The 27,520-nt window shown below is 40.3% G+C and overlaps 1 protein-coding gene across 2 annotated transcripts in view; it reads right to left on the bottom strand.

Moving 5' to 3' along the window:
- KCNIP4 (potassium voltage-gated channel interacting protein 4) overlaps positions 1-20,605 on the bottom strand; it is a gene marked incomplete at its 5' end in the record, with an annotated part of 454,322 nt that extends 433,717 nt beyond the window's left edge. For both annotated transcript variants that reach the window (XM_082760014.1, XM_082760013.1), the window contains one exon: positions 20,545-20,605. In XM_082760014.1, coding sequence (XP_082616140.1) covers positions 20,545-20,605 — 61 coding nt within the window. The remainder of the gene's footprint in view (positions 1-20,544) is intronic.
- Positions 20,606-27,520: the final 6,915 nt, after the last annotated feature.

Below are 27,520 nucleotides of genomic sequence, written 5' to 3'. Positions count from 1 at the left end.
TGTAGAGCACATTCTTTACATCTGGTCCTGTTCGAACTGGCCCAAGGGCTACTGCATGGACTATTTCCTGCTTGATTTGTTCAAAGGCTTGTCGTTGTTCAGGGCCCCATTCAAACTCATTCTTCTTACGAGTTACTTGGTAGAGTGGGTTTACAATCAGACTGTAATTTGGGATGTGCATTCTCCAAAACCCCACAACACCTAGGAAAGTCTGTGTTTCTTTTTTGTTAGTTGGTGGAGACATAGCTGTTATTTTGTTGATCACATCCATTGGGATTTGACGACGTCCATCTTGCCATTTTATTCCTAAAAACTGGATCTCCCGTGCAGGTCCTTTGACTTTATTTTGTTTTATGGCAAAACCGGCTTTCAGAAGGATTTGGACTATTTTCTTCCCTTTCTCGAAAACTTCCTCTGCTGTGTCACCCCACACAATAATGTCATCGATGTACTGCAGGTGTTCAGGAGCTTCCCCCTGCTCTAGTGCAGACTGGATCAGCCCATGGCAAATGGTAGGGCTGTGTTTCCACCCCTGGGGCAGCCTATTCCAGGTATATTGGACTCCCCTCCAAGTGAAGGCAAATTGTGGCCTGCACTCTGCTGCTAGAGGGATGGAGAAAAATGCATTAGCGATATCAATTGTGGCGTACCACTTGGCTGCCTTCGATTCAAGTTCATACTGAAGTTCCAGCATGTCCGGCACTGCAGCACTCAGTGGTGGCGTGACTTCGTTCAGGCCGCGATAGTCCACTGTTAGTCTCCACTCGCCATTAGACTTTCGCACTGGCCATATGGGACTATTGAAAGGTGAATGAGTCTTGCTGATCACTCCTTGGCTCTCCAATTGACGAATTAGCTTATGGATAGGAATCAGGGAGTCTCGGTTGGTGCGATATTGCCGCCGGTGCACAGTTGTGGTAGCAATTGGCACTTGCTGTTCTTCGACCCTCAGCAACCCCACAACAGAGGGGTCCTCTGAGAGACCAGGCAAGGTAGATAATTGTTTAATGCCCTCTGTCTCTAAGGCAGCAATACCAAAAGCCCACCGGAACCCTTTTGGGTCCTTGCAGTATCCTCTTCTAAGATAGTCTATGCCAAGGATACATGGAGCATCCGGACCAGTCACAATGCGGTGCTTTTCCCACTCATTCCCAGTCAGACTCACTTCAGCCTCCAATACAGTCAACTGCTGAGATCCCCCTGTCACTCCACAAATATAGATGGGCTCTGGTCCTTTATAGCTCGATGGCATTATAGTACATTGTGCACCGGTGTCTACTAAAGCCTTATACTTCTGTGCGCGTGATGTGCCAGGCCATCGAATCCACACAGTCCAATAAACTCGATTGTCCCTTTCCTCCCCCTGGCTGGAGGCAGGGCCCCCCTAATCCTGGTCAGAATCTTCCTCGTTTCTGTGTTTGAAGGACTGTCTGCTGGAAGTTGGAGCAGCAAACTTTTCGGAGAATCCCTTTTTCCTGATTGTTTTCTTTTGCAACTCACGTACCCGTGCCTCTAGGGTCGCGGTAGATTTTCCATCCCACTTTCTCATGTCCTCTCCATGGTCTCGTAAGTAAAACCACAGGGTGGCACGGGGTGAGTACCCACCATATCGTCTTCCTTGTGTGGGTGAACGCCTACCCCTGACAGCTGAGACACTGCTTTGTACAGGTGCGAAGGAGAATAATCTCTCTTCAAGTTGGTGAACCTTTTCAGAAAGTTTCTCCCAAGTGTTCTCCTTTGGTCGGTGGGCACTGGTTGGTTCAGGTGGGGAGGACAATAGATTCTCTTCAAGTTGGTGAACCTTTTCAGAAAGTTTCTCCACAGCTGAGATGCAGGCCTGTAAGGAAGAGGAGAGACTTTCTTCGTACTGCCGGAGTTGTTTAGCCGCTTCACCCACTGTGGGTTCCTCATCCTCTTTCCAGGCCATTATTGCCAATGAGCTGGCATATGATGATGGTGCACTCCGTACAAACTTCCGCCACATGGGTCGTGTACACTTGACTTCATCTGGATCTGTGGATGTTTGTTTGAGGTCTGGATCCTCATAAATCACTTCCCGTACGGCTAATTCCCTCAGGTACTGGATTCCCTTCTCCATAGTGGTCCACTTGCCTGGTAGACATAAAATATCTTCCTTGAAGGGATACCTTTCCCTCACAGCTGAGAGGAGACGCCTCCAGAGGCTGGTGGGTCGTGCTCCATCTGCAATTGCTTTGTCAATGCCGGCGTCTCGAGCAAGGGATCCCAGCCGCTTGGCTTCCCTGCCGTCTAATTCCACACAATTGGCTCCAGAGTCCCAGCACCGGAGCAGCCAGGTGACAAGCTGCTCACCTATACAGCGACCAAAATCTTTTCGCACATCTCGTAGCTCGCGCTCGTTTAGGCTTCGGGTAGTTACTGTTGCTCTTTCGGCATCCTCATCTTCCTCCTCCTGAATCCTTGACGGCCCAGCGTCGTCATCATCTTCGTCATCTCTATACTTAGTTTTGGCAGAAGCCTTACCTGGATTGGCAGAAGACTCTCTGCGTTCTAAACGACTTGAATTTCTATACCATATTTTCACCTTCTCTACAGGGGCAGCTTGCACTGCTACTGCTCGTTTCTCTGACTTTGTTACAGGGTCTGCCACAGGGGTTGGAATGCCCTCTGCAGGGTCAACTTGCACTGCTACAGCTCGTTTCTCTGACACGGCCACAGGAGCTGGAGCGGCTACAGGAGCTGGAGCAGTTGCAGGAACCGGAGCTGTAGCGGCTACAGGAGCTGGAGTTGGAGCTGGAGCAGTTGCAGGAGCTGGGACTGGAGCAGCAGTAGGAGCTGGAGCTGGAGCGGCTTCAGGAGCTGGAGCTGGAGCAGCTTCAGGAGCTGGGACTGGAGCAGTTGCAGGAACTGGGACTGGAGTAGCGGCCGGAGCTGGAACTGGAGCGACTGCAGGAACTGGGACTGGGGCGGCTTCAGGAGCTGGGACTGGGGCGGCTTCAGGAGCTGGGACTGGGGCGGCTTCAGGAGCTGGGACTGGAGCGGCTGCAGGAACTGGGACTGGAGCGGCTGCAGGAACTGGGACTGGAGCGGCTGCAGGAACTGGGACTGGAGCATCTGCAGAAGCTGGGACTGGAGCATCTGCAGAGTCCACCGTAGGGGTCACAGTGGCCGTTGGATCTGTCACGGGACTTGGAGTGGCCGCAGGGTCTGTCACTAAGTTGATAGCAGTATCCATGGCAGCTCGATAGGCGTAAGCCAGGCCCCAGCATGTTACAATGATTTGTGTTACTTTGGAACTTCCCGAATCGCGACACCTTTTATTCAAGCATTCTGCCAGTTTTTGAGGATTTTGCACTTGTTCAGGGGTGAATTTCCAAAACACTGGGGGTGCCAACTGGTCTAGATGCCTGCCCATATCCTCCCATACTCCCTGCCACCCACAACTATACTGCCTCCGGGCAGATCTCCGGATGAGCTTCCTAAGTAGTTGTTTAACTTTAAGCAGAACCTGAAGTGCATTCAGGAGGCAGAACAACAGGACTATGCTGGTCTGAGTATCCCAAGGATATTCAATATCTTGGAGAGCTATTGTAATAAACTCGGAGGATAAGAGGGTGGTGAAGGAGGAAGGGAGAGTGATCAAGGAGGGTACAGGGGTGGTGAAGGAGAAAGGGAGAGTGATCAAGTAAGAAAAATTATCTTCCCCTTTCCCCTCCACAGATTGACTCCCTAATGAAAAAAGGCAACAGATACAATTGCTAATAGTTTCCAAAATACAGTTTCCAAAGTATAGAATCGAAGATGTTACTGAGTACAAATACCAGGTTAGAGTCATGGCCAGATATTTCATCATCTCATAAGCCACTGATACAACACACAGTACCATAATGGTCTGAAACCAGGGCCCGGAGAGGATAAACAACATGACAGAGAGCACATACGGAAAATAACGTGCTATAATACTCAATTTGGAAAACAGGCACAGCACAGTTGAGATTAAAGCAATCAGCATTATGACAAGTGACTATTAAGCAGGTCTAATACTTATACCAATTTTAGTTTAACACACTCTGGTCAGATCTGCCGTTATCTCAACCTTTCGGGCCCCACGTTGGGCGCCAAAAAAGACTGTCGTGGTTTAACCCGGCTGGCAGCTAAACACCACGCAGCCGTTCGCTCACCCTCCCCCCTCCCTCTCTGGGACGGGGGAGAGAAATGGAAAGTGAAGCCCGTGAGTTGAGATAAAGACAGTTTAATAAGACAGGAAAATAATAATAATAATAATAATAATGATGATACAATGGTGATAATACGAAAGTAATAATAGTATGTACAAACAAGTGATGCACAATGCAATTGCTCACCACCCGCTGACCGATGCCCAGCCTAACCCCGAGCAGTCCGGCCCCCTCCCCCCGGCTAGCCACCCCTATATATTGTTTAGCATGACGTCAGATGGTATGGAATACCCCTTTGGCTAGTTTGGGTCACCTGTCCTGGGTCTGTCCCCTCCCAGCTCTTACTGCACCCCCCAGCCTGCCCGTTGGCAGGACAGAGCAAAGGCTGAGATGTCCTTGGCTTAGTATAAGCACTGCTCTGCAACAATTAAAGCATCGGGGTGTTATCAGCACTCTTCTCATTCTAAGCCAAAACACAGCATTCCACCAGCTACTAGGAAGAAAATTAATTCTGTGCTAACTGAAACCAGGACACCTGCCATTTGCTTAAAAATGTTAATTCCAGTTTTCTATTCCCCTCAGTGAGGATCATCCCTGGTGTAACTTTTAAATACAAAACTATGCACAGAAATCTATATAAAGATGAAAATGCCATATATGGCCATTTTGTGGGCCACAAAATCACAAGTATCCCTAAAAAATTAATTGCAATTAACGTAACTATAGTGTATAAGGGCATAAAAAAAAAAGTTACCAGTTTCAGTCATAATCACTGAATGGCTGAGGCTGGAAGGGACCTCTGGAGATCACTTGGTTCATCCCCCTGCATGAGCAGGGCCACATTGAGATGTTTGCTCAGGACGATGTCCAGGCAAGGAGGAAGAATCCACTACCTCTATGGGCAACCTGTGCTCAGTCACCCACACAGTAAAGAAGTGTGTATTGATGCTCAGACGGAACCTCCTGTCTTTCAGATTTTGCCCACTGCCTCTTCTCCTGTCACTGGGCACCAATGAAAACAGCCTGGCTCCATTCTCTCTGCACCCTCCCCTTAGGTACTTATAGACGCTAATGAGAAACCAAGTCTCTTTCCCAGGCTGAAGAGTCCCAGCTCTCTCAGCCTCTCCCCATAGGAGAGGTGCTCCAATCCCTTTATGATCTGCATGGCTGTTTGCTCAACTCTCTCCATTATGTCCATATCTCTCCTTGAGGAGCCCAGAACTGGGCACAGTATTCCAGGTATGGCCTCATCAGCACTGAGTAGAAACTTTCAGTGACTCTCAGCCTTCACGAATTTACCATTAATAATTTCCATTCTTAGCTTCCATCATAGAATAGCATTCCTCTCGCACAACTCTGCAAAAAACAAACCTGTATGGTGTTTCTCAAGTTAAGTGAATATGGGAGACAAGGAACAAAGTCTTTATCTACTCAAGATTTTAAAGCACTTTTCATAGTAGGCTGAGATGGTACTTACATGAGCTAAGAATAAATCTGGTAGCTGCGTCATCTCTGAGATAATTGGATTTGGAAGCAATTTAGCAATGTTTAAAAGAAGTATAATCACTCTGAACAATACACTTGATTCCTTAAGATAGAAAGGCATTGCAAGGTGTAGTTTCTGACCTTGAAAAGTATGGCAAAGACAAAATGAAATTCCTTTGGCTTTGTGTTCATTTCTATAGTGAGTGAGAATAATATTAGACCCCAGTCATGGTGTGCAAGGAAAATCCTGTAAGCATCCAAGGTCAGGCTGGATGGGGCTCTGGGCAACATGATTTAGTGGTCTAGTGGAAGGCATCTCTGCCCACAACAGGGGCATTGGGACTAGATCTTTAAGGTCCCTTCCAACTCAAACCATCCTATGATTCTATAATGTAATATAAAATGTTACCCAATCTCCATACTGATTTATATACTCTTTGCAGTGCTATTCACAGTTTCTTCTCAATTATACTAATGCTTGGTGATGGTGATTAAATCCTAGGAACATCTCTGACAGAGAATTTGACTTTAATATTTTACAAGATGCAATTTCATCGAAATCAGTATCTATTCCGAATATTTTACTGTATTTTAGCAAACTTTAATATATATAGGCCCAAACTTCAACAAACATCCTTAAAATATTAGCATGGTCCCCAAGAGTGTCTCCATAAATTCCCTGAGCTAGAAAGAATCAGATTTGAATTCTGCAAAGCAGATGAAGCTGTAATTCAACAAACACCCAATTTCTGGGCCTCTAGAGAAATGGAAGGCTCCCACAGTGCTGTCTGATGTAGACATATTTAGCATTTCCATTCAGATTGGGGGTGTGCTTTCAGAATAAGTCACCTAATATTCCTTAGATACCACATCTTGGTTCACGTCACAGAACGGATTTGGAATGCACAAATTGGATTCTTTTAGATGAAACTAAGTAGGAAGATGTGCTCCAGAAGATCACTTAATGCACTCCAACCATTAGCAGGTATTCAGTCCATTGAACTAGCCCAGAGCCAGTCTGAGGTAAAACCTTGTAAAGTTTTTATTCATCATTACTGAATACCATTTCATTCTGCAAATCCTATTTCCCAAATTTAGGCATAGCCCGAATGCCTAGACTGAGAAAGTCATGATCTTCCTACTAAGCCATCTCCATTTAATTTCTTTGTCTCTTACCAATTATTTTTCTTCAAAACTTCAGAAATTGTCCAGCAACCTTATTTTAAGATGGCAAGAATTTTAATTAAAAGCATTGTGAACCTATCATCCAATGACAATGCAGTTCTCCTTACAGCACTATCAAAAGTTAAATAATTGCTGTCTTAATAGCTTAATAAAAGGCTAATGACTAGTCTGATAAAAAGTTATAAAAGAGCAGGCACAGCAAATACAATACATTGCCTGCTTTATTTCCAGCTAAGGTCAAGTGTCTGACAAAGTTCTTCTGAAGTAAAAAGGCAATGCAAGGTTGATGTATTTATTGAACATTTAAATTAAATTCAAAGGGAGAATAAATACCTTGAAGGCAAAGCTACACAATGTATAAAATGCATTAGTTGTGATGAACGATAACCCAGTGAAGCTGCCTAAGTATACACAAAAGAAATGATGTTATATATATACATAAGTATAAAAATCAACAGTGTAACATTTTCCTAGCAAGGAAAAGGCAAGGAATGTTGAACGGTGTAAAGTTAGAGCGGCAGCTCGATGTCTCTAGAGGACTGCCTGATAAAAGGCTCTGTCTGGGCTAGTTAACACAGCTTTATCACACCTCACAACTGAATTCAAACACACAGTTTAATTTATTAACATCCACAGATGAGCTATCATGGAACTCTCCTGGAACCACAAGCCTAAAGAACCATACCCCTAAACTATCAAACTATAAAAATGAATTTTGAAAGGATAGATAATAAATCCGCTGTGGTCATTTGCATGCAAGTACCATTCTAACAGTGATTTTAATCAGGCACTGGGCAAAAAGTGAAATACTTTTGGAGTATATACAGCAAAAATTACAACTAGAAAAGCTTAAGCTGACATAAAAGTTAAAATACATGACATCTTTCTTGATTAAAGTCTTGAAAAACGAGAGGAATAAGCACACACTATTTTATCATAATAACATTCAGTAAGACACTCGTATAAAGCAGAGGCACATCTTTTCAAGTGTGAGATGGTACACCACTGATAAAAATAATCTGAATAACAAGTGTTTGAAACTTCAAAAGCTTCACTATTGCCTGTGACATTGACTTTTCATGTTAAAAATTTGTTTAAAGTAACTGTCTTCCGTTTTGATTCGTGAAAGAGAAAGCAAAGATGTTCATGCTACATATAAAATGTTCAAGAGCTAAAAGAAACCCTAAGAAAACATGCAGTTCATAAAACAGGTCACTGTCAAAGTTTCCCTCTCACCTAACTCCTTTCTGAAGAGAAGGTCCAAATCTAACACCTGGAAGGCTGTGCAAGTTCAAGTTGCCCTTCCCCCAATACCCATTCAGATCACAAAAGATACAAAAACTGGAGGCCCATGAGGATCCCTACAGTCTTTCATCAAGCTTCCCACAGAAAAAAAGGAAAAGTTGATGGTTGTTATTTCTTGTAAGACAATGGCTCCTACCCCATTCCAAAGTTTTGAGAGAAGCTTTGTACAAAAGCAAAAGATTTGCTGCACTGCAAAGAAGCTTGCTATACAGTGACTGCTCCTCACATCTAACAGGAGCTGGGAGATGAGGATTTCACCTCTGTTGAAGACATAACTCCTACTGAGCACTCATAGGATTACAAGAATTGGCATCAACAGGGGCAAGATGAAATCTCTGCTACGTACAATGCAACCGCTCCCAGAGCTAAGTTGAAAACTGCACCCTACTTTTATTTTTCTGATTTCAAACACTGTGGTTAGTGAACAGGTTTTGAAGTTAGAAGATAATAAATAAATAAATAAATAAATAAAAAAGATTTGTTTGTAAATTAGAAAACATGAGGTAGAGTTCCACGGAAATAATCTATCCTATAGAAACCAAAACAGTTTTTCTTTACTCCGTAACATTTATGTATCTGGGAGGTCTGACACTGCTGAACACATGAAGCATTGAGTGTTTTGCAAAAGACGCAGCCATTCTTACTTGAAGATATAAACAAGACAACATTCTGCAATATTTATGAAATAATGGTTTTGTTCTATTCAGAACTGTAAAATCTAGGGTAGGTATTTCATCGATTATGTGCACCAAGCTTTACAAGGAAGAAGATTTACTTCAGAACTAAGAAAAACTTTGTACCAGTAAAGATAAATTCTGGAATAGATTATATAACAATATTATGAAGCAAACAGTGGTGGATTTTAAGTATGCATTAGAAAATGCTATCTGTACTAACATATAAACATTTGTTTCTGCCTTTGGCCATCAGGATAGATAACGAGACTTCTCAACTTCTCTCTTTGAAACTATTTTTCTGTAACTCTCTTATTCTATTGCTTTTATCTGAAAATTACAAATAAATCTGTTGTAATAAAAAAATTGAGCTGCATTTTGCATCAGCTCATAGTAGACTGCTGTACAGCTGAATGTAATCAGCATTCAGAGAACATAAACCTAGAAACTTGACTATGTCTATTTATTTCATTATGAGACAGAAAATCAACAACGTCCTTGGTGGTGGTGGTGTTTATTTCCACCCTCCCCCCCCCTTAAAATACAAGTTTCTCAAACAATGCAATTACCCAAATATACCAGCATTCCTTGAAGAAATTTTGTTTCCTATATAGTAAGTAAGTAGCTGACTCCTAAAAAGATGAAGTTACAATTTTAGGAGCCTCAACGGGGAAACTGACTCTACCTAGCTCATTTTGTTTCACATATACTTTTGCATTACATTAGCATTATAAGGTGCATTGTCAGTGTAGCTGGATATCCCATAAAGCTACCATCTATCTTTTTCTGGTTTAATAACTTACAGACCACACAGGAAGAAATAAAAGCTTTATTTCTTTCCTTCTCTGTAACACGTTTCAAAACCTGAAGGAATGAAGTCTAGTTCAAACATTTTATTTATATAAAATGTTGATGAATAAAATGTTTTATTTATCAATTAAGTTCAAAGGCTTATGACAAAGCATATTCCTTAAGTACAATAGGATGATTCTCAGTTGTAACCACTACACTGTATTGCAGCTGTCATAAATCAGCCCTTCTAATCACAATGCAACAGGCACTGAGGGATTGAGAAGATCCATATTAATTGCCTCAGTGCAAGGTGCATTTAATCAATATGCCCACTCTTGGAACACAATGTGTTGTTTTAGTGTTGTTCCAACAAGAAGTTGGCATTAGTTTATGTAATTAACTGTATGTTTACTATTGAATACACATTCCTTCTAAGACTATATCTGCAAAATGGACAATCTACCATCTATACAAGCAGCATTGTTAAGTTGCCACTCACCAAATAAGAGTTTGACAATGCCATCAACTTTTTGCTGTTGTTTTCAATGAGGAATTAGCCTCTTAACTGACAGCTGTTTCTGCACATATTCTTCATGATGCAGCATGTTGGAAAACACATCATTTGTGTTATGGGTTCTTGAAAGGCTTTTTTGTGTGTTTTCCCTTCTTCTGAATTCTTTAATTAAAAATGTCTTAACAGGTTGTCATCCTAGTAGTAATTTAAAGTGCTGTTGATAAAACACTTCTTAATAAGATGTTAGAAATATACTGACACCTTTCAGATAGCTTTACTTTCCATTCTGAACAGGTCAAAATGTTTTTGCTTTTGTATTTATAAATATATGGAGTAGCTTTTGAAACCTGGTAAATTAAAACATACAGTTAAATTATTTTTAATTCCTTTTTTTTTTTTTTTTTTTAAACATCATGAGCTCTTATCTGAATAACACCCATATCTTCATGAAGGAAAAAAGTCACTGATTTTTAAGAAGTCTGTGATGACTCAAAGACTTTATAAAGATTGCTTCTTGTTTCTAAGTCTGAAATATAGAACTGTTTTATTCTATTTTAGTAACAGAAAATTAGCTGAATGCAAAAAAAAAAAAAAAAAAAAAAAAGAAGAAGTGCAGCGGAGGCAAATATTGTTACAGGTCTACATAATGCCTAAATGTTCTACAACCTTGCAAGCTAATTAAGCAAGGTATTTTAACATGCATCTGTATGATTTTAAGTCTCACTAGCTTATGCGTTTAAAAAAGGTTTAAAGTACTAGGCGGAAAGTTTGATAGCAGGTGTGCCATGTAAAGAGCCATGTCACCATATACCCTCAGTTGCATGTGTTCCTTCCTCCCCTTAACCTCATCATATTTTTCCTCCTGACTACTGGAATTCAGTTTTATAAAACTTGAGTAGAAACCTACCAGTTCACTGAAGACATCACATATTCTCCTCTCCCTTGACTGACAATCAAACAAATCTGAAAGAACCATGTAACATCTAAACATCATCAGACAGGTATAAGATTACACAAGAGCTCTTTTGGCTGAGGGGTTCATGTGCCCCTTCCAAGTGGCAACAAAACAGAGGCAGAGCAGAGAGACATTGCTTGAACTACTCGGAGGTTCTGTCTTCTCCTGCAAAGGGGATATTCACCACCACGTAATGAAAGGACAAAACCCATGACTGTTTACAAAATCCCTACAGATATTTGACCTCCTCTTTCCCCAATGCCCAGGTAGCGAAAGAAGTGTGCAGTCCTACAGAAATGGACTGAAAGCAATGGCTTTGAAGAAAAACAATCAAGTGGGTTCATAGGTCCTAGCCACAGTTCACTCATTTACCCAACTCTGGACAATAGCCTGGGAAGACAATTGCACAATATGACGTATTCAAAAAAGCAACAGAGGTCAAAAACAAAAACAAACAAAAAACCCCCCCACAATCATTACCATCAACACAAAGATCAAAGAACATAGCTAATAAATACTGTATGTTACCAATCCAGTAGCATGAAGACCTCTGTATCTTAATCACACCTGCAAGTTGTGAGAGAAAGTTTTTTTTTTTTTTTTCCTCTTTTCCTTCTTTAGGCATCTTAGATGCTGGTAGACAGCATACGCTGGCTGTGCACCTAAGAGCCAGTGCATGCATGTATTCAATTACAGCATCTTTTCAAAAATAACAATGAACTTCATTATATACTTGTTTCGCTTCCCAGCAGGTAGATGCTGCCAGCACACAATACTCCGGAGAAACAGTCTAGATTTATCCGCAATAGACAGCATTACTACATGTGATACTTTTTATAACACTGCATCTCAGAACAAAATCTGGCAACCTCAGATGCCCACATATCAACATGGAAAAGGAAATATAGAAAGAATATAAAGAATTAGACATATAGGGTACCATTCCCTTACTGAACAGTGGAATATACATCACTAGTCAGAATTATAAAGGACATCTGGGGATCATCTGACAGGAATACTGTTAAAACTCAAGACCTATGGAGATCCGAGAAAACACCTTAATGCTGTATTGTTACCAGCATTCAGTAATGCAAAATATGATTCTATCACGGGATCTACTTGATATGCATCTCCTATATTGTTTCAAAAGAGTATTCTTTAAGGATTTTTCCCCATCTATTTTAGATAAACCCTTATCGCTTATCTCCAGTGAAAGAGAACAAAACAACAGATCCCACAATCAGCTTGCTCAGATACCACCAAAGCCACACATGTAAGAAGGTATTTCTGGATCTTTTTTCTCTCCTTTCTTTTACCTGCTCAGGACTGGAGACCCACAGCCCAGCCTGTCACTATCCCTTGTGCCCACATGTGCAGCACATGCACAGCGCATCCGTCTGTGGTACTCAGGCTCTACATGCAGGGGCTCAACCCGACCCATCCTGATGCTTCCAGCCCAAAAGGGTTGGTATAACATACCTTGACATGCTCTGAAACAAACCACCTCAAAAAAAAGTCAGTCCTTTCTAGGATGTTCTTTGAGACCATGAGCAGTAGTGCTCACACCAAAAGAACTAGTTCAGTTATTTGGAAACTGTGATCATACTTTGTTAAATTATGCTACTTAGCCTATTTACAGACTCTTCTACATACTATAATATTCAAAATCTTCTTGTTCAGTTGCAGCGACACTTGTATTTGACAGTGCAACTTTCAGAAGGTCACAATTTTAATTGCATGAGGCAAATGTCACATTCAAAAAAAAAAATGAAAACACCTGCATCTTTCCTCCATTCTAACTTCCTGCATGCATTTAGGATGTTCTCCATTTAGTGCAGTTCTTTTTGTTGTATTACGTTTAGCTCTTGTTTGGCACAATGTCACCTTCCAATATGTTTTTATTGTAACATATGTTGTAATATTGTTAAAAATTCTAAGAAAGTCAAATAACTATATTTAACTCTAAAATTCAGAATTACTTTAATTTTATAAATTTTTCCTTGGGTTCTTCAATACTGATTACACCAAACTGAATTTCTAAGTGGTAGGATACAGGATAATTTCTTTGTTAAAAAGCATTACCTGGAACTAAAACTCAAAGCAAAAAACTATAGAGGCAATACGAGCAAAGAAGATGACATAATGTTATACTGCAACTTTTTAAATTACTTTTTAAAGTAATTAAAGACTATGTTTTGGTGCACAAACAACAAAATAAAAAAAATAAAATCTATACCCAGGGATATTTGTCAATATTGCAGCATCCACGTCTGCAGTGACTCAATGATTTCATCTGAATCATATTGCTTCTGCTCTATTTAATAAAACCATTCAAGGATTTGGAAATCAATTGGTACAGATTACCAGAACCATTTCTGTGAGAACATACAGAAAGTCAAATTTCTTGCAAGAAACAATTTAGGGATCTGACCCAAGCTGTCCTCAACTAGCACAGCATGAGCATCATTAGCTTCAATGTTTCCTACTGTAGTCCTTTTATACAGCAAGGAAAAGTAGCCTGAATGCAACATATTACTGTGATGCCCAGACAGCGAATGCACCTTTTGGCAGCATTAGCCAGGTAGTACAAATTAGGGAAGCCCCCCAGCTATTGTGTCATTAAGAGACTAGAGAGCTAACGAAAGGGTGCTTAGACATGCTGTTCAGTTTACTGTTAAGCACGTAGACAAGTGATTCAGTAAGAGGTTTTGGTCATTTGACTTTATTTCAGGATATACTAGAGCTATAAAGCTTTTAATTACCACTAAGTATTTCCAGCACAGCTGTTTCCTTCCTTTACGTGCAATCATGTAATCTTGATCTGTGTTTCAGTTCCAGGTTTAGTGTTCTCCTGATTTGCACAAACATTAGGGCCCAAATCCTTATTCACTGCAATTATTCCCACTGGTATCAAAGGATATATAGGTATAGTAAGGAGACGCAAATGTGTTACTGTGCTGACATGCTCTTCTGGTTGTTTTCACTTCGGGCAAGAATAAATGACTTTAAAAGAACAAAAACAGCACACCATACTGTGACAAATCAGAGCCATCATAATGTTTTATGGCTATTGCTTAAAATTCTAATAAATCCTAAATGTTTCTTCTGGATTATAAGCAAAAGCAAACTAATTCAAAAATAAGAAAAAGATTTGTTGCACTAAGACCTCATGACTAAAGTAACATTCATAAAAAATCTCTGCTGGAAAGACAACTGAAAATTGAAAGAACAAGACAATGTATCAGTAAAATGGCCCTTTTTTCCTATCATTAAAATAGCAAACACTTTCCTACTGACAGGATGAAATAAAGCAACCACCTTGCAGTCTATGTCTTAGGACGTTTAGAGCCTTTAATTTTGTCTAACCATTTCTATGCTGTCACCACTTAGTCATTTTGTGGCATGCTGATGTAGCGGGCTAGAGAGTGCTAGACCCTTCGTGGTGCTCAGGGAAGCTTCTGTGTTTACATTTTCTTTGGTGAAAATACCTGGCCTACAAATAGAAATATTTTCTCCTGTAATAAAATCCAAACATTGAATTGTGAAGCATTGTTCTTAACAGGTCAAGACATTTATAGTTAAAAATTCCCTATTATCATGCCCTGCACCTGTAGTTCATTTCTCCAGTGGACACACAAGCATCTACGACTTTCATTCCACTGTCTGTGTCACTGCAGCATAAATTCCTTTAGAGGTACAGTTTATAGCTGTGATTCCCTGTTGTATGTTTTTAAGTTGTTTTATAGGTGAGAAAGAATACAAAAGAAAAGTAACGCTATATTTATTTCAGACTTCTGACAGAAAGCTAGCTCCTTTTAATACCATATTAAGTCTCTGCTAGTCTGCCAGAAATAAAACACAGTATGTGTTCAGATATACAGCTTTTATTCTGTGTTTGGGTTTATTCTTAGAGGTGAATGGATTTGCAATATTTTTCAATCCAACCACATATTTTAAACTGCTGCCAATTTATTTTTTTACGGACCTTTCAGAATCATAGCAGCAAGGCTGGAGCCCTACCTCCTCTGCCACATGCATGAAGGCAGTAACACCAAACTCATCTGCCCTGGAGAGAGTGAGAATGGGGAAAAAAATCAGCTATATGAGCCCATGACACAAGTCTCCTGCAATACAATTACAAAATAATAATTAAGAACATCACAAAATAATTTGACTCTCTGCCTTCCATAGTTCAACAGACAAATATATACATACACACACACACACACACATTACGTATGCTTTCACTTCTCTTCCACATTGTGCCTGGTGTAACCAGTGAGAAACCTGGGCCAAATGCTGCCTAGCCAGCCAAGCAATAGCAAGCAAAGATCATGGAAAACAGGATTCTGAATAGACAACTACTATCAAAATTTTAACACTTATGTCAGCCTTTTGTCCCTTCAGTTTTGAGACAACAACACATTATAGTCCAAGCCAAACCAGAGATACAATATCCAAACAAGCCCATTAACTTCATCAGTACTATCTCCAGCTGTGCTGCCATGACACACTCACAAGAAAGAAGGTCTTTATACCTGTGACCCTTACTTCCCAGAATAGGCCCAAACCTATTAATTAAAGGATTTTATTTATTAGCACACACCACTTGATTCAGACTGTATTGACTACAACTACTGGGGAAAAAAAAAAAAGGATTTGGCTCCTGGCCCGGTGCACAACCTCATGCCAATATTTTCTCTCTCATCTCAAATAGGAGTAATGGCCTCTGCTAATAGCAGACAATAAATGACCAGGATTCATTTGGCAAGCAAGGTTTCCCATACAGACTATTTCAGTGCTCTGTACACTTGCAAGAAACGACAAGCAGAATTTGGGGGAGAAGGATAGTAGGGCTGGCTGGCAAGAATGCAGATATCTATGAAACAGTGAAGCAATCAGGCATTGTGGTATTTTTAGATACTTTCTTTTTCAAGTGCCAAAGATTCTGAATAAATCACAATGGCAAACAGGATGGCTGAGATGGGATAGATTACAGCTGAACAGTGCGCAGATCAAATATTCAGCTCCAACCCAAAGCATGAGTCCTAAGTGCATATCTGATACACAGTGAAAGCTTTCCATGACACAAGCCATCTACTTCTCTAACGGCTACATTAACTGCTAGACCCTGCATCTGCCTCTATATATTTCATAAAGTCTAAAAACACCTGGAGTCAGTTCTCTAAACTCTATATACCTGAAACTTGTCCAGACATTTGGTTATTTGTATCAACTCTCCTATCGTGGTTAGTAACTTTGAAACACACAGAATAATGGAAAGTATATTTTCTGCAAAACCTATAAAATTGGTACTGGTGGAAGGCCAAGGCATTTTTGGCATTCATATCAGTTATGGCTCTCAATACGAGAATTTTGCATATAATCACTGCTTCATGTGCTCACTGAATGCAGGAACTGGAGATGGAGGCAAAGACCAAATTTTGTACAGAGGCTTACACTGCATTTAGGTCTCTCAAAATTTCAGTTATTTCCTCCATCCTGAAGGAGCAGAATACATTTTTATATTTTATATACACATTTTTATACTATATTTGTAAAGATACCTCCTGTATTAGATCAGGAGTCCATTTAATTTATTCCTTCCCTTGCATATTTGCCAATTTCACAGAACCACATGGAACTTGGAAGCAGCATTTCTGACTGTAGCTCCTATAAAGAGAACATATCTGTGTTACAGAGGGCTCAGGCACAGACAAGATCCACTGGATACAAGTGCACCAGGTAAAACAGACAGAAGATCTATTGTATCGAAGATGACACAAAGAGTGTTAAGGGACAGCTGATCATTAGTGGCCAAAGTGACACTTGACTCCTGACTGACAGCACTCCCTGTGGATGGAACTCCTAGACAACCCAAAGCTCTGATACATTTATTAGTGGAAGTTGCCTGGAAAGTCACCATCTGCTTTTAATCATGTTGGGTGAATCCCAACTTGGCTATGAAGGACTTGGTCCAGTATACACCTCATTATTCCCATGCCACTCAATAGGGTACACTTTTCTTTAATATCGGTTGTACCTGAAGTGGTATAAGAAACTGCTTTTTATTCCCTCCCTCCCACCTTTTTTCTTGTCATTGTCTTCCAGTGCATTTTTTCCTCACTTTCGTCATTTTTCTTGCCATTGCTTCTCCTAAATTGTTATATTTAACTTTTCCCTTGTGTAGTTTCTTGTCCTTCTGTTACGGCTTCCTTTGTCTTCTAAGAATGCCTCAAGCAACGAGAGCAAACCATTCATTAAAATCAAAAGTGAACGCTATCGTGCAAGGATCTCTCAGAGGTATGGCAGCGAATACCAAACTAAGAAAACTTCAAGTTGGATAAACACCTTTCAATAGTACTAGTTGTTCTGTCTTCTGCACATAGCGTAGAAATGACAGCCTCTTTTCTGGCATACAGAATTTGATATTGCCCTGTCTAGCCACAGAGAAAGCTTCAAAACTTGTCATAAATTTACTTCACAGCTTTTGTCAAGATTTCTATTGTTTGAACGAGGAAGGGCATACTGGTCAGCACAATTCCCATTTTGAATTTATGATACTGTAAAGCAAGCAGTGCATACAAAGTGCCTCATTCATATTAGTCTACCCCACACCTAGACATTCAACCCGCAGGACACCTTTTGGTTAAACTTACTCATGCAGGTAGCCATGTAAACTTTTTCTAATAATCTCCCTCTGCTCTTCTGGTTTTCCCAAGACCCTTCATTGCCTTTACCCAGTAGCATACAAGTTTTGGCTATCCGTAGTACAAACACAACTTCCCCACAGATAAGACATTGATAAAGACTGTTTCATGGGGCAGAGGGATGAAACAGTTCATCTTTACAAAGGCTGAGTATTTCAGAGAGGAAGCATTTTGCTACTCAACAACTCCCAGTGGTGCTGCAGCCGACGCTAGCTTGAATGTAAAAGATGTCCTCCAAGTTGCAATACAGTAAATGTAAGGGGAAGAGTGGCCAAAGGGCATCATTACTCATTTAAAGGTACAAAGTGGTTCCTTTGTTGCTAATAATTTTTATAACTTCAGCTGCTTGTATATTGCTTGGGCTTTATTTCAAAAAATGAAATGATAGAACAACTGCACTTCTTTCTGGTGGTTTCATTTACTAAGCCTCATGCCCTACCATCAAACCCCTACAATAATTCTACTGCAGACATTACCATTTAAAAAATAAGTAACATTTTAAATATTGCTTGTATTTGAAGAGAAATAGTGATAATAAATCTACTGAATACTCCTTATTAAATAACCAACAAATGCATTCCAAAATGCTGATGGCCCTGGAAGGGAAAAAAATAGACAAGAAAAGGGTGAAAAGAGAAGTTCAGATCAAAAAGGAACAAAATTTTGAGACTATGAACATGTGTGTGCTCTGTCATATAAAGAGGAAGCCCAGAGCAGTGAAGCTGGACACTGACTTTAACAAAAATCAAGCTAGTGATGAGATATAAGTTGAGGGGTGATCTCAGGTATGTCACTCTAAGAAAAGGGGGTATTTGCTTTTAGCTCTGTCATTTTTATTATGCCAGAAGTGGAAAAAATAAAGATAACTTATTTCTGAGAGATGCTTTTCCTACAGTAACTCATGTTTCAGTTAGATTTTGTTTTCTTACTTTAAAACAGTGCAAAAGTGTATCTTAGCTTTGACCATTAAAAGCTTAATATGAATTAAATCCTTCCTTAATTTCTAAAAATGACAAGACATACATATCAAGAGAACCAAAATGAAACACGTGCATACTATACAGCTCAACAGAAAACATTTTCTATAAAAACAGCACCTTGATATATCACATCATTTGTATAGCATGGTTTCAGATAATAATTTCCTAATTTACATTATGTTTTCTTTCCCATTACTGCTAACCATACCTGTAAGATGAAACATTAAGTTGCAAACTTTCTTTATTCTTTAACACCTACAGTAACAGCCCATATACCAAATTATGCCTGTGCAAATCCACTGCATCTGAATGCACCTGAGCTGTGTTTTCCCTGAACAGTCCTGCTGGGTGGTTGTACAGGTGTAGCTAAGAGCCTGCCTGGTGTTTGACAGTGATGTTGTATGTGTTAAGGGAAAAGAGACTGACTTTCTGCTATCTAACAGAAAATAGCTGTAAGGCTGACAGTGGTATGTAGAGGAAAACATCTGAATTGTAACTCTGGGGCTGAGATCTGAAAAGCAGGGAGAAGTATCACAACATCACTTCGATAGCTGAGCCCCTTGCTGGAATAACCATAGTGTATTTTTCTGAACCTTTAAAGAAATGCAAAGCCATTCTAACAGTTGAGCCGATAACCTAAAATTAACTGCATACACACTTGCAGAAGTTCCCTATCCCCAAAGAAAGTGATCTAGTATCCTGCATAAAAGGCTACAATCCCTAACAAATGAGAAAAGCTGGGACACTAAGAGAGAAAACCGAGTGTAATCCAACAGAGGGCACGTGGCTCTGAGCCTCCACTGGCAAGCAGAAAGACTACTTTGAAACATCAGAAAACAGCAAAGAGTGGGACTCCACTGCACCTTTCAAAAACTTCACGACAAGACTGTTGATCTACACTGGCATTGCACAGTTTATGAGAAATCCAGCAACACAGAAGCAAATATGAAACATTTTCCCATCTTTTCTTTTTAGAGAGCAACTTTCCCCTATTTTTGACTGGCTATTTTGCAAAGTTTTTCAGCTAACTCTCCAACCTTCCTCTGCTTTACCACCTTACCTTGAACAGCACACCTTCCTCAGCAACAGCATGTTACACACATCACACCCACACAGCTTCATTTCTAAATAAACCTGTTTCCTACACATACTGGGAGAAAACTCCAGCACCCTGGCAGTGAGGGACCACAAAGCATGCTGTTCTCCTCCCTAAGGCACAAGTTATTTTGTAACCGCCCTCAAGTGAGTGCAGACCTCAAATTGCAGTACAGAGAAGGAAGAGGCAGCAGGTATCCTTTGGCTTAGAACGAGCTGGTCTCCATCAGGTAGTTATGCAAGGAGACCAAAGCAGGGAGGTGTGAGTGGAACTGACCAAAATTACCTCCTGGGAGTTAGCACCAGAGAGGACGAGAGGTTCGTACCCAGCCCCAGATCATTTCAGCGAAGGCAAAAGTACCAGTTGGGTCACAGCAGGCACCTTACGGCGGGCTTTGCGAAGCGCTGACCGTTTCCCAGCCCCAGATCCCAGGCACGAAGCATTTGCTCACCGTCCCCGTAGGCACACACACATTTTTCCAAGACACCCCCATGCAAGCAGGCAGCTCCCCCCTCCCAGCCCCACGCCAAGTTGCGAGACTTGCTGCTGAAAGCTGTGAGGGCTGGGGAAGAAACCCCAAAATAACTACGATGGGAAAAATAAAAAATAAAAATTAAAAAATAAAAAAAATAAAAAAAATAAATTAAAAAAAAAAAAAAATCCTCGCGCCCCCATGCTGCTCCCGTCCTACCGCCTGTGGAGCTGGCCTCCTCCAGCTGCGCCGAGATGCTCTCCACCCTCCTCACGTTCATGCTGGGAGCCGCGGCGGGGCCGCGGGAGCCGGAGCGGGGCGGAGCGGGGCCAGGGGGCGGCGGAGCGGAGCGGGATCGGGATCAGGATCGGGAGCGGGATCGGGGCCCCGCCTCGGCGGTGGCGGCGCCTCCCCCGCCACCCGCGGCGGCGCGGCACGGGGCGGGCCACGGCGTGGGGCTGTGGAGCGGCCCCGGGGGGGACCTGTCCCGGTGCGGTGCCCGCCGGGCAGGGGAGCCGGAGCGTGGCTCCCTGCCCTGCCCGGGCTCCGCGGGGTGGGAGGCGGCGCCCGCAGCCCGAGCAGGGCGGGCCTGGCAGCGGGGAAAGCCCCGAGGGAGAGCCCGCGAGGGCCGGGCAGGGCCGTGCCCGCCGCCCTGCGGCTTCACACAGGTGGTTCCTGCAGCACCTGTCCCGCCCCGCCTCGGTGCCCCGGGCACTGGCGGCACCGAGCCCTCAAATAATGGAGCTCATCCGAGTTGCGCTCCATGAGCACCTGCCTCTGAGGGGTTAGCAGGGTCTGGGGGGATCACAGCGTTGCTGCTGCCCACGGGTGCTTGGTGGAAAAGCTCCCTGGGGGCCACTAGCTCAGAGCTGAAAGAACAAACCCGTAGCGCGTCAAATCCTTTCCTTGTTTACTAAATGCTGTATTTGGCCAAATTACGATCGGTTGTGCCATAGGATATGAAATGTAGGAGGCAGCGTATGGAGCATAGAAGTAACACCTGACAGAAGTGGCTCGTTTGGCACTTTGAACAGCTCTAGGAGAAATTCAGGCAATTCCACTAAATTAAGGTCCCAAATCTTTCCCTGGAAAGATTTGGCCATTGCACTTAAAGTAAAAGGGAAATGGCATTTAATAGTGCCTCTAATTTATAACGACCTTCCATGATCATTAGAAAATGCTTCCAACTATGGCAGCTCTTCCAGTTCATTTCTATACGGTTAACATTTTAATCTTCTTTACTACTACTTTTATTCTTACATGAATAATGCTTTGTTTTGGAAATCCCAGCTATTCATTTTGTGTGTACATTCCTCAACCATCATAATGATTTTTTCAAGGCAAATAAAGTTTACAGACTTGCTACCTAAAACCTTAAATATTATTTTGCTGTCTGATTTCATATTGTTTCTTGAACCAGAACTCTACTAATCAGATTCTTATCAGCTGAAGGATAAAGATGTATTTGCTACACCATGCTGCCAAGAAATGATTTATGAAAAGACTCCTACCTTCTTCTATTCCATAGGACAAACTTATGTCTGTTTTCACTCCAAAATGGTGGAATGACTGGGCAGACAGAGAGCTATATATAACATTAGCCAAGAACAACTCAGTGTTGAGTAGCTTCTGCCAAGTGATCTTTTCTGATAAAAATACACACATTGCTGCAGGTTTAGGAAAGACTGTGAAGAGTCAGGATTCAGAGTACTGTATTTGCTAAACACCATCAAAAGATTTTCATTCTATAAGGAGAATCCTCAGGTAGCCAGGATATGGCTCCCCTTCATGAGAGAAATTCAAAGGAGTGAGAAGAGAGACCAGGATTTGGTTTCATTATCAAGATTTGAGCTGGCTCACTATTGAGAAAGTAACCTACCAATAACTCTAATTCATCACAACTTTGCAAGAACCCTTGGTGTCATACATACATGCAGAGTGAAGCAATTCTGATTTATGGCTGTCAACTCCTTTTGCTCACGTTGCTGTACCCCAACATTGTATCAAAACTCTGTGAGTTATGAAAACAATATAAATATACAGGAGCAGCTGGTCATAACAGAGTGAGCTAGGGAAAGAATGGAAGTAGTACATCAAAAACACCCTTGCAGTTGCCAGGTAAGATAGATATTTGTCTTGTGTCTTAGAAAGAATTACAGGTATGCAGCACAGCACACAATGTGAGCACTACAGCATCTACCGAGTTTGTACAGAGAAGGCAGTGTGTGTAACCTTTATGATCAATTGTGTCTGAAGGCAAAGAAAAAAGAAAGTGACCCAAATAAACTCAATGGTCTCCATCAATCTACATGCTTCTCCCAAGCTCATCTCCTTTATTTTTCTACTTGCTCTCTGTTTCCACCCACCTGCTCTTCATCTTCTGTTCTTCTTGATAAGCCTTGCTTAAAATTTGATCATTTTCCTTTGCCTATTTTTTTCCTTTTTGTTCTCTCATGATATAAAGACTTTTGTTGGAAGAAGCCATAGATTTTCCCAAACTTCCTTTTGAACTTTTCCAGTTCTTGGCTGTTCTTTCACCTTCTAAATACCAGTTTTCTTGTTTCACCACTACTGCCATTGAAATCCAAACAGCAGCATATTTACTACTTACTTACAAAGTAGGGGTACAGTACTAAAAATGAAAGTCTAGTTAAATATAACAGGGCAAAACCTCAGTCAATATAAATGAATATATTTTTCTGACTTCATAAGCTATAACAATAATAGAACCACGCAGATTTTCAACCACTGAGCATCTGGTTTAATTTTAACTAAATCTGAATTATGACAAAGGTTGGCAACAATTCCAAAATATAAAGATTAAATATGTGTAATTTTGATACTATATGTATGTAAATATATATATATATATACACCTCAATGTGTTTGTTTTTGTTTTTTCCAAATTTTCTTTAAGGGGCAAATTCTTTATCATTTACCAAACCTGATTCAGTTTTCTCCAATTAGCATGTCAAGACCATATATCTGCTCTGTATAACATTCTGTAAAAATTGACATCAACTGTGATTTCATCCTTGCTATATAATTACATTTCAACATATAATTACATTTCTATGAATATAGAGTTTCATTCTAGTTCTAGTTTCTGCTTTTCAAAATGTATAATTTCTTCCTTTCTTCCCAATTTATTTCAAATACTTATTTCAGAGCTAAATGCCAGTAATACTTTGCTCATATATTTAAGTGTACACATATATATTAAGATTTCTTCCAGTCACCTATGATAAAATTTTAATTTCTTCTTTTTGAAATCTTTGATGCAATTTCCACTTGATTTTTTTAATTAGAAGCTGAATCAGCATCTTTTTGTTAGCCTCAAATGTAAACTAATTGGAAAGACTTAACAAGACTATGATTCCAATGTCCAAATCAAGCTCAGATTTCCACAGCTGTTTAAAATATATAATACGTAGAATTAATCATTAAATCATGAAGCTAGACTAAGGATCAAGGAGTCATTTTCATCCAAAAGAGAAAATTAATCAAATAATCTTAGATGAATCAAGATTATTCATCGTTATTTCCAGTGGTAATATGTTCCTATTAGACAGGACCTGATTTTTTCCTACTTATTTGTGTAGATGAGAAAAGGCTTAGGCTCTGAAAGTGTATTGGAATATCCAAAGATTCAGTCCTTTCAGCCTCTTCTACTCCCCCACTGGTCTTGGGACATCTGCAAAGGGCTAACACAGTTAGTTCAGCAACCCAAATTGTATTTGCACTAAGGATCTGAATAATTTATAATTAAGCAGTTGAATAGAACCAATATAACCCCAAATGATTCAGTGCATCCACGTGCTGATGGCCTCCTGAGAAGCCATTTATTTTTGTAGTGCTTCCTCTGCTGGAGAATGGCCCTCCAGGTGGGGCCCTTTCTTGACTCTCAGAAGTTGTCAATTTGTCGTTCAGCTTATAGTGCATGTCACTTATGATATTTTTCAAAAAGATTAAAAATACAAAAATAAAAAACAAAAACAACTAAATCAGTTTGCCACTTACTTCTAGGATAAATACTCTTCCTCCTCCAAAAAGTAATAAAATTCCATTTTGCTAGTTTTTATTCAGACATGAGAAAGACTGCTCTTTATGCTACAATAGAGTACTAAGAATATTTTTGCTCTGAGAAGTTTTTATCTATTTTTAGCTTATATTGCATAAGAATGCATCCTAGGGGAAAAAAAAAAAAAAATATATATATATATACACACACACACACACGTGCGTTCTAAATCAGAAAACACTACCTGTAATTTGGCCGTACTCAATTACAAGTGTCTATGATATAAATAATCTATCTAAGATGTTGCCTACACCTTTGAGAGTCATCTGGCACCCTGACTTAGGATGTGCGCTGTGTGTTGCTGGCAAGGTTTTGATAGGGAGTTGCAGGGCTGATCTCAGGGGAAATTCAGGGGCTGCCAGTTCACTACACTGCTGAAGGGACTGAGGCTCATGGAGGACACACACCAGAACAAGTAGCCCCCTGAAGTACTGCAGCCCAAGGAGAAAATCCATGGAAATGGAAATGCAGCCCAAGGAGAAAATCCTCCAGCAGAGGAAATCCATAACAATGAAGAAATTATAGAAAAAAATGTGAGAAACAAGGAGCAGCAGAGAGAAACCACTATACTCAGACCCCAGTATTGCCCTGCCCATTATCCATTCAGTGGAAAGTAACCTGTAGTAAAATCAAGGGAAAAAAAGTGTCTGGGGTGAATTTGACCCTAGAAAAGGGAGACAAAATGTGCTTTCCTCTACTATTTAAACAGAGTTTTTGTTGTTGTTGTTTGTTTGTTTCTGAATACCCAAATCAAGTAATTAAATATTTTTGTTGATTGTCAATAAATTAAGGTATCTCCCTGAGTCTGTTTTGCCCATTACAGTAACTGCTGAATGATTTTCCTGTCTTTACTTCAACCCACAAGTTTTCATCCTCTTGTTCTTGCCATTTTCTCCCCTGTGGAGGTAGGGAAGAGGGGTGAGCAAGCAGGTGTTTGGGGGCTTAGCTGCCAGCTGGGGCCAACCCAGCACAGGGGGGATATACTTGTCCAAAGTGCAAAATGAGATTGTAGGAATAGAAAAGGTATCACTATAAACAAGTTACACGTCCCTGAAACAGGGAAGCTTTTATATTTAAAAATTTTATATATTTATATTTATATATTTATTTTATATTTATATATTTAAAAAATTTATATTTATATTTATATTTCTTGTTAGCATCCACTCTTTCAGGAAGCATCAGTGCTTTCAGAAAAAGCAATCTTTAATCTTGCATGTTTTGATTTTTGTGCTTATTAAACCTCAACCATGACACTTCATAAGTGCAGTGTGTATCTCTACCCTTGCACAGGAAACATTGAGGAACAATGAAGTCCTGTCCTGGAACTTGACAAAAAAAATAGCTGTTATTATTCTACCTGGTTACTGAAAAGGTGAGAGGAAAGGGTGAGAACTTACTTTCCTTTAAATTCTTATTTTTCCTTGAAACCTTATTTTTTTGTTTTAGCATTTTGTAATAAGTTCTCTAGGGGTCAGAAGCAATTCAATTTACCAGAAATGATTAAACAAGTCAGAATTAGTATGTGGTAACCAAAAAGAGAAGAGAAAACAATTGTTTAACAGCCCTCCAATTTAAACTTTGTCTCCAGGTGTAAGTCTGTAAAGATGTGCTTTGACTTATTTGCTGGGGCTTTTAAAACAAAACTCAGGGAACTTGAGGCCCACCCTTCAGTCATTGTCAATGGAAAAAAAAAAAAAAGAACTCTGGAATGCTAAGCTGTTGCATTTTTTTCTGCTGTTATATCTGTGTGTTGGCTTCACTGCAGTTTGCTGCAGGTGACTGGAGCTGCTCGGTTGTTGAGTGGTGGCATTTAGGTACTTTACCTTTGATTTGTGAGAGTCTTCTGTTTTTATATCTATGTTTTAACTGTGATTCATGGTTTGTAATGGCCACACTGCAGATATTTTAGAAGAGAGTCATTACAAACTAATGCAAGGTTATATTTTTAAGAACTAATGTAATATTCAACACAGCTTTGATGTGCTGCTCATAGACTTCCTTGGCATAATCTGTATCACTTAATCTAAATTGCTATTGAATTGTTTGTTGTCATTATTAGACTGTCACTGAAGTTATTTCATTAGTAAACCTGAGTCAATATAATGTTTCATATTTACATAAAGTTCATGTAAAATAACAGCACTGTGGTTTTTAAGCACCTCATTCTTAGCCTGGCAGATTACAAAACATTTTATAAATAAAAGCATACCGGGAGCAGCTTCACCTGCTGCTGAAATGTAGCCAACTTCAGAGGACAGGCAGCTGAAAAACAGTGCATTAGACAGGTGTAGGCTGAAGAAAAATATTGGCTAATTATACTGTAGCAAACCTGTGTTCTTGGGGGTGGGGGGAGGGAATTCTATACTTTTATATATATATATATATATATAAAATAGACCATGGGCTTTAAGATCTCATGTGAAATACCTGCTCACAGTAATCTGCACTGTGCTCAGAAGAGACAGAAAAAAGAAATGCCTAAACAAAAAACAGCAATAAAAACCCCAGAGCTGACCTGGCGTAGGACAATGCCCAGACTGAGCCAGTTTATGGCAGCATGATTTCTCAACACTTTTTCTGGCAGTTTTACATTCAGCTGTATGTTGGCTTCACATTGCTCTTTGTACTTCATTCTCAGCAGGTAATTCTGCACTCTGTTCCAGTAAACCCTTCTCCCACTCTATTCCTCCCTGTCCCTTCCCTCCATTTCCTTTCCCTTTCCTATTTACCTCACACATCATTTCTTACCAAAAAAAAAAAACGAGTAACAGCTGAAAGGATAATGGCTTTTATGTTCAGCTAGTGGAGATCAGAGAGCAGTAGTGTTCTGTACAGCAAGCTACAGAATGTAACTGAATGCAGTGCTTCATATTTTCCATTTTTAAATCCAGATTCACAGAGTTGCCAGACTACAGGGTTTTAAGAACAAAAGTATACGGAGTCCTAGCTAATTCAAAAGCCATTTTATGGAATATCAAACAATCATTAACAATATGAACTTAGCAAATTTCAGACTGTTTTAAAGCATTTTGATTCTTAAAATAGTTCCTCCTGGTAAGTCCAAGAGGGGATATAGTTGTTGTATAAATACATCAGGCAGGTAAAAACCAG

Source organism: Aythya marila (genome assembly GCF_965140915.1).
Source record: "Aythya marila genome assembly, chromosome: 4".
NCBI lineage: Eukaryota > Metazoa > Chordata > Aves > Anseriformes > Anatidae > Aythya > Aythya marila.
This window is presented reverse-complemented; position numbering and strand designations above follow the sequence as displayed.